The 14,527-nt window shown below is 34.4% G+C and overlaps 1 protein-coding gene across 6 annotated transcripts in view; it reads left to right on the forward strand.

The window, feature by feature from the left end:
* SHPRH (SNF2 histone linker PHD RING helicase) overlaps positions 1-14,527 on the forward strand; it is a 97,488-nt gene that overhangs the window by 41,031 nt on the left and 41,930 nt on the right. For all 6 annotated transcript variants that reach the window (XM_050787324.1, XM_050787321.1, XM_050787322.1 and 3 more), the window contains 6 exons: positions 764-927; positions 1,040-1,296; positions 3,000-3,121; positions 9,231-9,319; positions 10,218-10,310; positions 12,759-12,866. In XM_050787324.1, the coding sequence (XP_050643281.1) occupies positions 764-927; positions 1,040-1,296; positions 3,000-3,121; positions 9,231-9,319; positions 10,218-10,310; positions 12,759-12,866 (833 nt within the window). The remainder of the gene's footprint in view (positions 1-763; positions 928-1,039; positions 1,297-2,999; positions 3,122-9,230; positions 9,320-10,217; positions 10,311-12,758; positions 12,867-14,527) is intronic.

Here is a 14,527-nt window from a genome sequence, read left to right on the forward strand (position 1 = left end):
TTTTCTTAACTCCTTACAGATAAATATATGGAAAACTGTTTAGGGTATGCTAAGTGGGCGGGTGGAGGGGAATAGAATATAAAATTGAGTGTGCCCAGTAAAGAGATATACAAGAAGTCCCATGCTCTAAAGCTAACAAATACAAGGCATGCTGAATCAGAAAAGAAAAATAGTTCTATTTTATGGGATTACCATAATTTATTTATTTGAGTCATTTTTCTACATATTGTTGCTATGAATATCACTGTGTAAGTAAATCTTATCTATATTTTTATTACTCTCTTAGCCTTCTTTTCTAGGAGAATTATTAGATAAAGGATATGAGGAATATTGCATCAGAGAATATTCTTCATGTCATCTGTGTGATTAGAAATTCTTTTTTCCAATCCAGCAAATCTTGCGTCTATTGGTTTCAGAGCATGGTATTTCTTACGTATGTCTTACCAAGTACATTCAGTTGAGTGATTTTTTGGTTTAACTTCTAATAGAAATTTCAGATTTTTGAATTAAGTATAAGCTTTGTTTAATGAATGATTCTATAAACCTAACATTATTTTAGCACCTAGCACAAAACCTAGGGCAGAATAGATGCTCAATAAATATAAATGGAATTGGAATTGAATTTCAGATTTAAGAGCCTATACAGCCTGTATTTTAATTCATGGAAAGTTCTATGTGCATGTAATGTCTGTAGAAACGCTTCTGCAAACTAGTAATGAAGTAATAGAGTTATTCTCAATGTACTTTATTTTTTTCTTTTCAGATCTTTTTGGGTTAGTGGTCTTTCTTGGTATTGAACCTTACTGTGTCAAACACTGGTGGGTTCGACTTCTCTATCGGCCTTACTGCAAGAAGAATCCTCAGCATCTCTACAGCTTTATTGCCAAGATACTGTGGAGGTCTGCAAAGAAAGATGTAATTGACCAAGTCAGTACAATAAGTTTTTATTGATACAGGTACTATAAGAGAAAAGAAACAACTGGGATAGAAAGTTAAATTTTTAGGTGACATCTTTTTTTTTTTTCTGCTCCTTTTACAGATCCAAATACCACCACAAACTGAAGAAATACACTGGCTCCACTTTTCTCCAGTGGAAAGGCATTTCTATCACCGTCAGCATGAGGTGTGCTGCCAGGATGCGGTGGTAAAACTCAGGAAGATTTCTGACTGGGCTCTGAAGCTCAGCAGCCTGGACAGAAGGACTGTCACCTCTATCCTGTATCCATTGCTGAGGCTCAGACAGGCCTGCTGTCACCCACAGGCTGTTCGTGGGGAGTTCTTGCCACTCCAAAAAAGGTTTTATTATCAACTTTTTTATATTGCAGTTGATATATCATAATAGACAATATTTCTGGCCCATAGTTGCATTCAGAGACGTGTAACTGAGTTGTCAGTTATTTTTAATGGTGTGGAGGGTTTTCTTTGGTGTGGAACCTCATTTGCAACAGAGAATTATATCAAAATTATTTTCATGGTTTTCAGCTTTTCTCTTTTGCAGTGGGTTTGGTTTTTTTTTTTTGAGACAGTGTCTCACTCTCTTTCCCAGGCTGGAGTGCAGTGATGTGATCATAGCTCACAGTGGCAGCCTCAAATTCCTGGGCTCAAGTGATCCTCCTGCCCCAGCCTCTAAGTAGCTAAGACTACAAGTACACACTACTACAGCCAGCTAATTGTTTTATTTTATTTTATTTTATTTTATTTTATTTTTTGAGATGGAGTTTCACTCTTGTTGCCCAGGCTAGAGTGCAGTGGCACAATCTCAGCTCACTGCAATCTCCGCGTCCTGGGTTCCAGCGATTCTCCTGCCCCACCCTTGCAAGTAGCAGGGATTACAGACATGTGCCACCACGCCCAGCTAATTTTGTAATTTTAGTAGACGTGGGGTTTCATCATGTTGGTCAGGCTGGTCTTGAACTCCTGACCTCCAGGTAATCCACCCCGCTCAGCCTCTCAAAGTGCTGAGATTACAGGCATGAGCCACCACGCCCGGCCTGTTTTATGTTTTTGTAGAGACAGGGCCTTGCTATGTTGCCTGAGCTGATCCTGAATACCTGGCCTCAAGCAGTCCTCCTGTCTCACCCTCCCAAACTTTTGGGATGACAGGCGTGAACCACCACACCTGGCCTTGAACATTTCTTTTAAAATTAGGATTATTGTTGAGGTTTTTTAAAAATTATTATTTTGTTATTTAGGGTTTTGGCTGTACTCCAGATATGAAAGGCTTTTGCTCTTTATTTCATAGTTCCCACATCAAGGAATTAGATTACCATTAAATGTTTTCTATCTCTCTGATTATTCATTCTGAGAACATTAAGAAATTTGTGTTCATAATACTCTGTTGTCCCAGAAAGTTTTTGTGAATCAGACTGCAACTCAGGAACTGGCCTTTGGCTATAAGAGATAGAAAGAGGATTCAATTTTGTCTTTGCTTTTAAGCAGGTTATAGACAAATAAGGGAAATGATGAAAATTACAGATTTCTAAACTATGAAGTGAACATGGTAAATTTCAAAAGGTATGCTTACACATTACTATGTACAGTTAGAGTCCAAAAACAATTTATATGTGAATGGTTAAGGTTAGACAACCTTTCGGTGGAATGGCATTTAACCTTTGAGGATCTTCATTTTTTACTAATTAAAAAAATATTCAGGCTCAGAGGTTTTCTAATTAAGTTGCAGTGCTGGGATTCAGAGTCAGTCTTACATTTTAATATTTGTAATGTTTAAATATATCATGTTGTACTTTGTTCTTGAGGAAGATTTTTCTAGTTTCATTCTACCTTTACTGAAATGGGAAAAATTTAAAGAATGATGTGATCAAATAAAGGTACTTACATGGGAAAAAATAATGGTAAAAATGGAAGCAAAAAAGAAATGCTAGAGATATCACAAAAACTGCAAGAGTCTCATACTCTTGATCATTTGTGATATAACACTCCCACTGGAGTAACACTTGGGATTTTCTTTCTGGTTTTCAACAGTCTACCTTTTCTTTTAGCACCATGACAATGGAAGAGCTGCTGACATCTCTGCAGAAGAAATGTGGAACTGAATGTGAAGAAGCACATCGACAGCTAGTTTGTGCTCTCAATGGCTTAGCAGGCATTCATATTATTAAAGGTAGAAGGTGATTGCTTTGTTATCTCTGATTCTTCCAAACACTTCCTGAGTAAAGTTAATTATAGAATCAAAATCCCTCCCAAAAAGATACTCTCACACAATACTGAATATAGTTTAAATAGATTCAACTTAATAGAGAGCAGTTTCATAGAACATCTCAAAAAGCTTTGAAGTTTACATATGATTTAACCAAACATTTCCATTTTTAGTTCTTTTTTGAGGAAATGAGGATACACAGATTTGTATTTAAGTTGTTAATCTTAGTCTTTAATAGTATAATAGTAAACAACTAGTCAAAATAATTAGAAATAGAAAAATGGTTAAATTTTGACACATTAAAGGGATATTGTTCATTGATTTAAAAATAGTATTGTTTGTAGGATCATTTTTTCAGCAAATATTTGTGTGCCACACCTCATCTAGGTAACGATGTTATGGTAAATAAAGTAACTCTCTGATCTTGCAGACCTTAAATTCTTACAGAGGGTGACAAGTACACACACACCCTCCCACACAGACACAAAATGTATGTGTGTAAAGTTATAGTGTTATATATTATGCACAAAATTAAAGCAGGTTAGAAAGAGCATCTTATATTTACATATCTACATGGATGAATATTAGTGACTTCTCCATCTGTCATGGATCACTCTTTTTGCGTTAGGTCTAATATCTTACAAACTGTCATTTCACGTATTTTGCCTGTTATTATAGTTTTTACAGGAAAGAGAGTAAATCCATTCTCTGTTACTCTATCTTGGCTGGAAGCAAAGTTATATAACTGGCACTTTTAATAAGCTCCATGTGGATACACCTTTCCATTCCATATAAATATGAGAAACATTAAAACTGTATTCCGTAGGTTCAAGAGTTAAGATGAAACGTGTTAAGTAGAAACACTGAAAACATTCAAACTTCTGGAAATCAAAATTTCAATGTCTAATATAGAAAATTGACTTAATAAATAAATTAGACACCGCCTAAGAAAAAAATCAATAAAGTCAAAGTATAGAATAGCGATAGAAACTCTCCAACATGAAAAGCAAATGAAGAATACTGAAAATTTTGAAAAAAGCATCAGTGAGGTTGTGGACTACTTCACATGGCCTGATATAAATGTGTAGAGTCCCCAAAGGAAAAAAGAAAAAAAAAAAAAGGAAGAAATATATTGTGGGTTTTATATCATGTAAATGTACAATGTACAAAAGCAATAATACAAAGTCTTTGTGGGGAGACATGGATGTATAATATTGTAAGATTATTATCCTGTATATAAAGAGGTATTATATGAAGGTGGACTGTGACAAGGCAAAGAATGTGCATCCCACAGCCACCACTTCAAAATACAACAAGGAGTTAGAGGTAATCCAAAAGAATAGATAAAAGTAAAAAAATAAAAAATCAGCCGGGTGCGGTGGTTCATGCCTATAATCCCAGCACTTTGGGAAGCCAAGGCGGGCAGATCATGAGCTTAGGAGATAGAGACTATCCTGGCCAACATGGTGAAACCCCGTCTCTACTAAATGTACAAAAATTAGCTGGGCATGGTGGCATGAGCCTGTAGTCCCAGTTACTTGGGATGCTGAGACAGGAGAATCGCTTGAACCCTGGAGGTGGAGGTTGCAGTGAGCCGAGATTGCACCAGTGCACCCCAGCCTGGGCTACAGAGCGGGACTCCATCTCAAAAAAATAAATAATAATAATAAATAAATCTTCAATCAAAAAAAAAAGCAAAAAGTAAAAAAGGATTCAAAAACCAAATGAGATGATTAGAAAACAAACAGCAAGATGGTAGATTTAAACACAAGCTTATCAGTGATCACGTAAACTGTAATGGTCTGAATAGCCCAATTAAGAGGCCTGGATTGTCAGACTGGATTAAAAACAAACAATAACCATCAATGTGTTCTCTATAAGAAACCCACTTTATATTTAAAGATGCAAATGTAAGAGGATGAAAAAAGATACGTTAACACTAATCAAAAGAAAGATAAAGCCACTATATTTCTGTCAAGTAAAATAGATTTCTTATTAATACTGCCTGCTAACTGATTGTACCACTGGAGCTTCTAAAGTAGATTTCAGAGCAAAGAATATTACCAAGGATAAAGGGTGTTACTTTATCACTAGAGAAAAAAATTCTAAATGTATCTAAAACAAGAGTTTCAAAATAAATACTAAAAACTGATAGAATTATAATGAGAAATAAACAAGTGTGTAATGTCGGAGATTTCTACATCCCTCTCTCAGTTATGTATAGAATAATTAAAAAATAAGTGAGGGCATACATAGCTCAGACACTGCTGTGAACCAGTTGACCTAATCAGTGTTTATTGACTACCCAACCAAAGAGGAATATACATTGTTTTCAAGTACATGTTAAATGTGTATGCAGATATGGCATATTCTGGTCTGTAAAACAAGGCAGTAAATTTCAGAGGATTCATGCCTACAGAGTGTATTCTGTGGCCAGAGTGGTAGATGCCAATAACAGAAGGATAATTGGAAAGTCCCCAAATACTTTGAAATTAAAACACACTTCTAAACCTTTGGGTTAAAAAATAAAAGGAAAAGTAGGAGATACTTTGAAGTGAATAAAAATGAAATACCAAAATTTGTGGGGTATAGCAAATCAGTTATTAAAAAGCAATTCATAGCATTAAACGTACTAGAAAAGAAAAAAGTTTCATATCGGAGACTTCAACTGCTACCTTAAGAAATTTAAAACAAGAGCAAATGAAGTACAAAGAAATCAGTTGCCCAAAGAAATGTTTGCTTTTTGTAGAATATAAGGAAATATTAAGCCTCTTTGAGAAGCCCGTCTGTAGTTGTTAGCTCTTTAGCATAATAGAACCAGAAATGGCAAGTATCTCTGTATCTCTTAATTGTGCTAGATACTTGGATACCGAGTTACAAGGATTCTCAGAAGCTTAGTAGAAATAGCTCTAGACAAGAACTGAATAGGATGGGCCTTCTTATATGCTGCAGTTGGAACCCTGTGAAATGGTGTATATTGGTCAAAATTTCCGAACTTCAGTGTCTTTGTCAATAAAATATACAGGTGCTTTACTTACCTCAACTATTGTTCTTAATACAAAATGTCGAAGCACATTGAAAACTTTATAAAAACATAGAGATGAAGAATGATGTTATTGATTATGGTAATATGAAGGTTACCTCGGATTCTTACTACTTTCAACCTACTCACAATGTAAATTCTGTTATCATTATTTAATAGAAAAAGGCATATTATTATATATTCCTGTTAAATTGTTCACATATAGTACATGTAACTTTGTGGGCAAATCTCCCCTCTAGGGTATTCCCTAGAAAGTCCTCAATTTAGCTAGCAGTGTATTGTTTATTATTAAGAGAAATCCCCCACCAGAAAGTCCATTAATAAAGGATATATTCCTTCTGAATTTAATTGTAATTTACTTTTTTTTTTTTTTTTTTTTTTTTGAGACGGAGTCTCGCTCTGTCGTCCAGGCTGGAGTTCTGTGGCCGGATCTCAGCTCACTGCAAGCTCCGCCTCCCCGGTTTACGCCATTCTCCTGCCTCAGCCTACCAAGTAGCTGGGACTACAGGCACCCACCACCTCGCCCAGCTAGTTTTTTGTATTTTTTTTAGTAGAGATGGGGTTTCACTGTGTTAGCCAGGATGGTCTCGATCTCCTGACCTCATGAGCCGCCCATCTCGGCCTCCCAAAGTGCTAGGATTACAGGCTTGAGCCACCGCGCCCAGCCTAATTGTAATTTTCTACTTAATTGTAATAGATTTGCTGCTTTTAGTTTTTATTAACTTCATAGTGATGTGTTAAACAATATTCATTTTTTAAAGTAACATTACATATATAACTTACATAAATTAGATTCTTCTAATGTGCAGATCAGACAGTGAAGGTCTGACTTCTCAAAGAAATCTAAAATTAATTTCAAACTCTAAAAATACTTGCTTATATGTAAATAAATACGTGTGATACATTAGTTCATATTCTGAGATTCTCCTTGACTGGTATTAAACACATTTTATTATTCCAATTTTGAACATTGTGTTTTCTGCAGATGATTTTTGGAGAAAATTAACTTGACAATATCAAATCCACTACAGTTTACTCAGAAATGTTAGCGCCATCAAGTGGCTAAGAATGGGTATTTCCAAATTTGACTTAAACCTTTATAACATTGAATATGGGTATTTTTGTGTCTTCCTCAGAAAGCATGTCTTTTTAAAAATAAACATGAAAAACCAGGTATTATAGTGAATAGGTCAAATTCAGCTGCTTCACACTATAGTCTAATCACTATACCTTCTTTAAAAGGTATGGTAATTATGAAGAGAAAATTGTTAAATGAATTATTCTCTATAAATGATAGTATAAATACTGATAGAATTCATAATGTCATTTGAAAAGCTTTTATCAAGACTCTTAACTAAAAAAACTCACTGTGAAGATAACTGAATGTTAATGCCTGCGTTATAATGTAACTTTATTATTGTGAAAATAATCTCGCTTATTTAAAGGGAATAGAAATTGGCTGACTACAGTTCTTTGATAATGTGTGTTTTAGAAAACTTTGTATTAGCTAACTAATAGAACTAGATGTAAAGCAATAGTATAAGAGTTATTGTTCCAAAAATTTCTTTTAAATTAGGTATTTTGCACAACACTGAATATGCATAATGCCACTGAACTACACACTTTAAAAAGGGCTGAGATGGTAAATTTTATGTATGTTTTACCAAAATTAAGATATGTGTATAAACTTACATATGAGCTAAAAAAAGAAACGACCTCAAAATTTACAAAGGTTTGCATATATATATATATATATATATATATATATATCATTGTAACTATGAACATGGTCCTAATTACATGATATTCATCAAACCAGCTTGAAGTTTTTTTTTAAAAAGAAGTATGTGTGATACTTAGGAAAAAAACTTGCTCAGCAAATAAGAGCTAGAACATCTGTGTACCTTTTTTTGGTATTTGATTGCATGGTTTTGCCACTGTTAGATTTTTGCTTTGATAGTATTTATAATTTACCTGTTTTGAATTTTCCAAGCAGCAATTAAGATAGATTCTATTATTCAAGCCATTAAAAATGTTCATCCCTTATTTTATTGAGGTATCATCAAACTTTCTATATAAAGAAGTAGATAATACATAGGCATTGCAAGCCATAAGATCTCTGCGCAACTATCAGCTTGACTGTTGTAGTACAACAGCAGCCACAGGCAGTACAAAAACAAATGAGTAGAGCTGGGTTCTAATAAAACTATTTATGAACCTTGAAATTTAATTTTCACATGTCACGAAATTTTTTTTTTGAATTTTTTTCAACTATTTAAAAATGTAAAATTCATTCTAAGCTGATGGGCCCAACAGATAGGCAGAGGGTAGAAATGACCCATGGGCCATACTTTGCCAGCCTGTGCTTTAATCGATACTTTTTGAATTGCTTTATTTGAATGAGGTACTAATTATGAATAGTAGAAAACAGCATACATCTCAGACTAACTGATTTGTGTGACCAGAAGTAGAGGTGAGATCCCTAAGTTTCTGACATGAAGTTTTTAATTGCAAATTATTTGGCCTAATACCAAGAACAATAATAGCTACCAAGAATAGTATATTTTTCTGATCATTATATGTAGGTTGGTCGGAGTGTCTTAAATTTTTTTATAAATAATCTATAAATACCTTAAGTTTTTCCTTAATTTCAAACATCATAATGACTAGTGATTGACACCCTTTAACTTCAGCAAAAGGAAATGTTTTTGTCTAAATTAAAAGTTTATCCAGTAGCATAATCTCAAAACATTACAGACAGGTTTGATTATAAACATATTTCAGTATAATTTTAAAACATTACAAATGTAATATAAGAACATTATATTCCATGGAATTAAAAAAGGAACTGTACTCAGCCTTTTTTAAAACTTGGGCAATCATATTAATACCAAGTCAGATTTCTTTATTAAAAAAATAGGTATAATCATTACATTTTATTTTTACAGTATTCTTAAATAATGGACAACTAGATGACATTGGGAGCTAAATATGTGACTCTCATACTTTAAATACATTTTAATTCTTTAGGTGAGTATGCCTTGGCAGCAGAATTGTACAGAGAAGTGTTGCGCTCCTCGGAGGAACACAAAGGAAAACTCAAAACTGATTCACTTCAAGTAAGTAAAGACTAAACAATTTCATCATATGTATTCTGGTTTTTTTTTAACAAAATAATTTTTCTGAACGTTTAAGAGGATAAATGGTAACAAACAGTCATAATCACTGGATGAAACTTGGGATTCAGTCTTCTCAATAAGCATTTTAGGTGATTTGTGTGTACACTATTTGAGAATCAACTGCTATTCTGTTCCATTCAGGGACGTTTTGGGCACAAGCCTGACAAGGTAAGTCTATATAAGCTACATTTAAAAATAGCTCAGAGTACTTGTACTTCCAAGAGTAGGTCAGTTTTATCATTTTTGCATATGAATATCAACATATTCACATGGTTTTCATTAAAAAGAAAAGGAACTAAGCAATAAAACCTATCTAATGATAATTTTTAGAGGTCATTAGGGAGATTTGGATATATTAATTATAACACTTCCCTGGGATCTGTCATTGACTTCTTGGATCTGTCATTGACTCATAAACAAGGCTCTGTAGCTAAATAGGAAGTGAGCATGAGTTTATTTATTTTGGCAAGTTTAGGTTTGAGTCCCAGGTAAGATGTCATTACCATTCAGAATATTGACCTTGGGACTGACTAACATGTTCACAAGTACCAGAGTGGATATTTAGAGGAACGTATGAAAAAGTGGAGGGAGAGGAAAAATTAAATATAAATCTTATATTCTGCATGGATAAAGGTTACAAAAGGCAGGTCCTAGACCTTAACACCCTGCTCTTGAGTAAAGAAAACAAAGTAGTAGTACCCAGATTGTTTTATAGGAAAAGTATTCAGTGATATGATCTTAATGTGGTGTTAGTGTTCTGTGTGCCATATTAATATTAGGTTCTCTTCAGAGTCTTCTTCATTGACTGTCATAATTATTGCCTTTGATGTGTTTGTAGAGACTTCATGCTACCCATAACTTAATGGAATTGTTGATAGCCAAGCACCCAGGGATACCGCCTACCTTGCGTGATGGCCGACTTGAGGAAGAGGTAATTATTATTTTTTTCATTATGTCTATGAAAGTATATTTTCTTCAAACTTTATGCTCCATATAGTTGATATATCCTAGGACATACAACGTATGAATAAATGTAATCACGTTTTCCTGTTACTTTGATGTTTCAAATTTTGTCGTGATTTTGGGTAGCAGAGAATGGCGCAGTACGTATTATTTGGCTTCTCTGCTGATCTACCTGCAGTTATGTGATAAATGTTTGTTGTAGATATGGCTGTTGGTAGCCAACAGAACGGGATGTAAATAAATGAGTTTTAAAAAGGAAACTTTGATCTCATGGCAAATCTACAAAAGATGTAGCTTAGTAAATATACAAACTTTTGCACTCTCTCCACCTTTCTCTGTATTTTTTAAGGGGGTAAATAAAGTCAAATTTTTGGTGGTAGTTCTCTCAAAGAAGTTTCCTCTACAAAAAGTGTTGCCTGTTTTTGAAAAGAATGACATCGAAGAGTGATATTATAAATTATTTTACTATAAATTGTTAATAGCTTATGATGCAGATTCTTCCAGGGATTTTTGCTGTTGTTAAACATTAAAGAACTAAATCAAAAGAGGTATGTTTGAAATGTATTGAGCCTATAAATGGAGCCTTTATTTGTGTCAACAAGATAAAAAATGAGATATGCATAGCCTTTTTGCACTGGTTGTTTTGGGGATGGAGGGGCTCTGGTAAACTATTTTAATTAACAAAAATTTTATATATTTATGAGTAGAGAGTGATATTTTGATATATGTAGACACTAGAATGGCTAAATCTAGAAGAAAACCTAGGTAATACCATTCAGGACATAGGTATGGGCATGGACTTCATGTCTAAAACACCAAAAGCAACAGCAACAAAAGCCAAAATTGACAAATGAGATCTAATTAAACTAAAGAGCTTCTGCACAGCAAAAGAAACTACCATCAGAGTGAACAGGCAACCTATAGAATGGGAGAAAATTTTTGCAATCTACTCATCTGACAAAGGGCTAATATCTAGAACCTATAAAGAACTCAGACAAATTTACAAGAAAAAAAAACAGCCTCATCAAAAAGTGGGCAAAGGATATGAACAGACACTTCTCAAAAGAAGACATTTATACAGCCAACAGACACATGAAAAAAAATGCTCATCATCACTGGCCATCAGAGAAATGCGAATCAAAACCACAATGAGATACCATCTCACACCAGTTAGAATGGCATTCATTAAAAAGTCAGGAAACAACAGGTGCTGGAGAGGATGTGGAGAAATAGGAACACTTTTACACCGTTGGTGGTACTGGAAACTAGTTCAACCATTGTGGAAAACAGTGTAGAAATACCACTTGACCCAGCCATCCCGTTACTGGGTATATACCCAAAGGATTATAAATCATGCTGCTATAAAGACACATGCACACATATGTTTATTGTGGCACTATTCACAATAGCAAAGACTTGGAATCAACCCAAATGTCCATCAGTGACAGACTGGATTAAGAAAATGTGGCACATATACACCATGGAATACTATGCAGCCATAAAAAACGATGAGTTCGTGTCCTTTGTAGGGACATGGATACAGCTGGAAACCATCATTCTCAGCAAACTATCGCAAGAACAGAAAACCAATCACCACATGTTCTCACTCATAGGTGGGAATTGAACAATGAGATCACTTGGACGCAGGAAGGGGAACATCACACAGTGGGGCCTATTGTGGGGTGGGGGGAGGGATAGCATTAGGAGATATACCTAATGTAAATGACAAGTTAATGGGTGCAGTATATATGGCACATGTATACATATGTAACAAACCTGCACGTTGTGCACATGTACCCTAGAACTTAATGTGTAATTAAAAAAAAAAAAAGAATGGCTAAATCAAACTAATTAACATATCAATTACCTATTTTTGTGTGTGTGTGTGTGTGTGTGTGTGTGTGTGTGTGTGTGTGTGTGTAGTGAGAACATTTAAAATCTACTTTCTTAGGACTTCAGCATATGAATTTTGGGGAAACAAAATTTAGTCCCTAACACATATTACTGTATATTCTCAAGGATTGTTTTTAAACTGCAGTAACTCTAAGAAATTTTAATAACTCAATTAGCCAAATTTTAGAAAGGCGTCTTTGCTTTGCCTATCATTTGAAATATTACTGTTCTTTTTCTCCCCTCTTTGCTTATTCTAACTAAAAAAATAATTTAAATGAAAATTTGGCAGACAAGTCTTTGGTGTTTCTTAAATTTTGTTACTTGGACAGGTACATTTTGTTAACTTCCATATATAAGGAATTTTTAGTGTGACTTGTATGTTCTCTACAGTGTAGTTGTACTTATATGTTTAAATGCAGTTAAGTAACTTTAAATATATAAAATGAGCCATTCTTCTTGAAACATCATACTGAATTATATTCTGGATTGGGAGTGAAAGTTTATATTCTGTGTTTCAACACAGGCCAAACAGCTGCGAGAGCACTATATGAGCAAGTGTAATACAGAAGTTGCTGAAGCCCAGCAAGCTTTATATCCTGTGCAGCAGACTATCCATGAGCTTCAAAGAAAGGTATGCCAAAATGCAGTGTTTCTTACTTGTATTTGTCTCCAGATATCATTTTGGGTTTTGGTTTTTTTGTGGGGAGAAACTTGAATTTTTTATACATCTTGGAATTCCTAGCACCTAGTACATTGCCTGACCCACAATACAAGTTTATTTAACTGTTAGCAATGATTATTGGTTGAATGATCAATAAGTCAACTATTTGAGTTGCATAAATAAGTCAACTATTTGAGTTCTCTTTTTTTTTTTTTTTTAATGTTCAAACTTCTATTTACTCATAAAATAGTTACCATAAATCTGAATGGGAAATACATCCTTTGGTTCTTTAAAAATCCAAGTCTATATAAAGGCAGATTAACTTTAGTGGATATTACAAAAAAACAAAGTTCCTAGTATGAAAAGATGTCTGGCAAAAACAGACCTGTAAATACTTCAAAGAGGAACTATCATTTGAAAATCAATCTAGAAAGTTCCAGATGGATAGTCATGCTCTTTTTTCATGATTTAGAAAAACTACTAAATTTGGCTCAGGAAAGCAGCAGTGCCAAAATTCTGTCTATCCTTCCCCCATAACCCTTGTCCTGATAAAAAGATTTTTATGATCCCATCACAGGAAAAAAAGCCTGATCTTGATTCTCAGAATCAACTAAGCAACATCTTAACCCTGAGATTGTCTTGCCATGTTCAAATCTTTTCTCAGATCTATGTTTTGGCCTTCTTTCCTCAGGGTCAAAGCTCACAGCCCTTCATTGCACTCTGGAGTTGAATATCATGACTCAAGAAAAAAATTGTTTTGTAAGAAACTGTTATAAACACATATAGTTAAACAATTTTTTAAATGGATCAGTCAATTCAAAATGTCACAAGAAGTTAAATGCCTTCAATTTGAAAATACAAAAAAAAAAAAAGTAATCATAGTATCTAATCCTTATGTATGTATATAAAAATCTTATGTATAAAAAACTTTAAAATGTCTTAAGAAACATTTCCCTTTATCACAGTTAAATAGCAAGTTGGCCATTATTGAAAAATAAAAAGTAAAGCCACCAACATTGTGAGGCCCATGGCTTTGGAAGATGGCTTCTAAGCTTGTACCTGAAGATCTTATCTACCTGAGTCAAAGGATACACCAGGGCTGGATTTCTACAAGTGCTGCATCTCAGTGTGGTCTTGCACAAGTTGTTTAACCTCTCCAGAGCTCAATTCCACCGCCATTAGCACTTTCCAAACGTGTTCCAAGGAATATTAATCTCATGAAAAAGAGTTCTGTGGTCAAATTAAGCAAGAAACTGCAGCACACACTTTCTCCTCTTTGGGAGATTCACAGTGCACATGAGCATTATGAATGACTCTGAGAGGTACATTAGTTTAACTTTATATCAATCTTAGCTGACCTCAGAATACCTTTACTGACCAACACTCGGTAGTATCCTGTGAGCTGTACTTTGGGAAACACTGGTCCAGCATGTCTCAGGTCTCTTTTAGGACTTATACTGATGAAAATATAGAAAGAGTGTTGCAGAGTCTTCTGACACAGGTTCAGGGGATTAAGAGCGGATTTAGGGCCCTGGTTTTGACAAAGCACCTGTTCACGCTTATTAGCCCCTTGAAGAACAACGCCATTCCCCTGTTCCTAATGAAAGCCTTCATTCAAGGAAGGTGGTAGT

The sequence above is a fragment of the Macaca thibetana genome, chromosome 4 (genome assembly GCF_024542745.1).
Source record: "Macaca thibetana thibetana isolate TM-01 chromosome 4, ASM2454274v1, whole genome shotgun sequence".
Lineage (NCBI taxonomy): Eukaryota > Metazoa > Chordata > Mammalia > Primates > Cercopithecidae > Macaca > Macaca thibetana.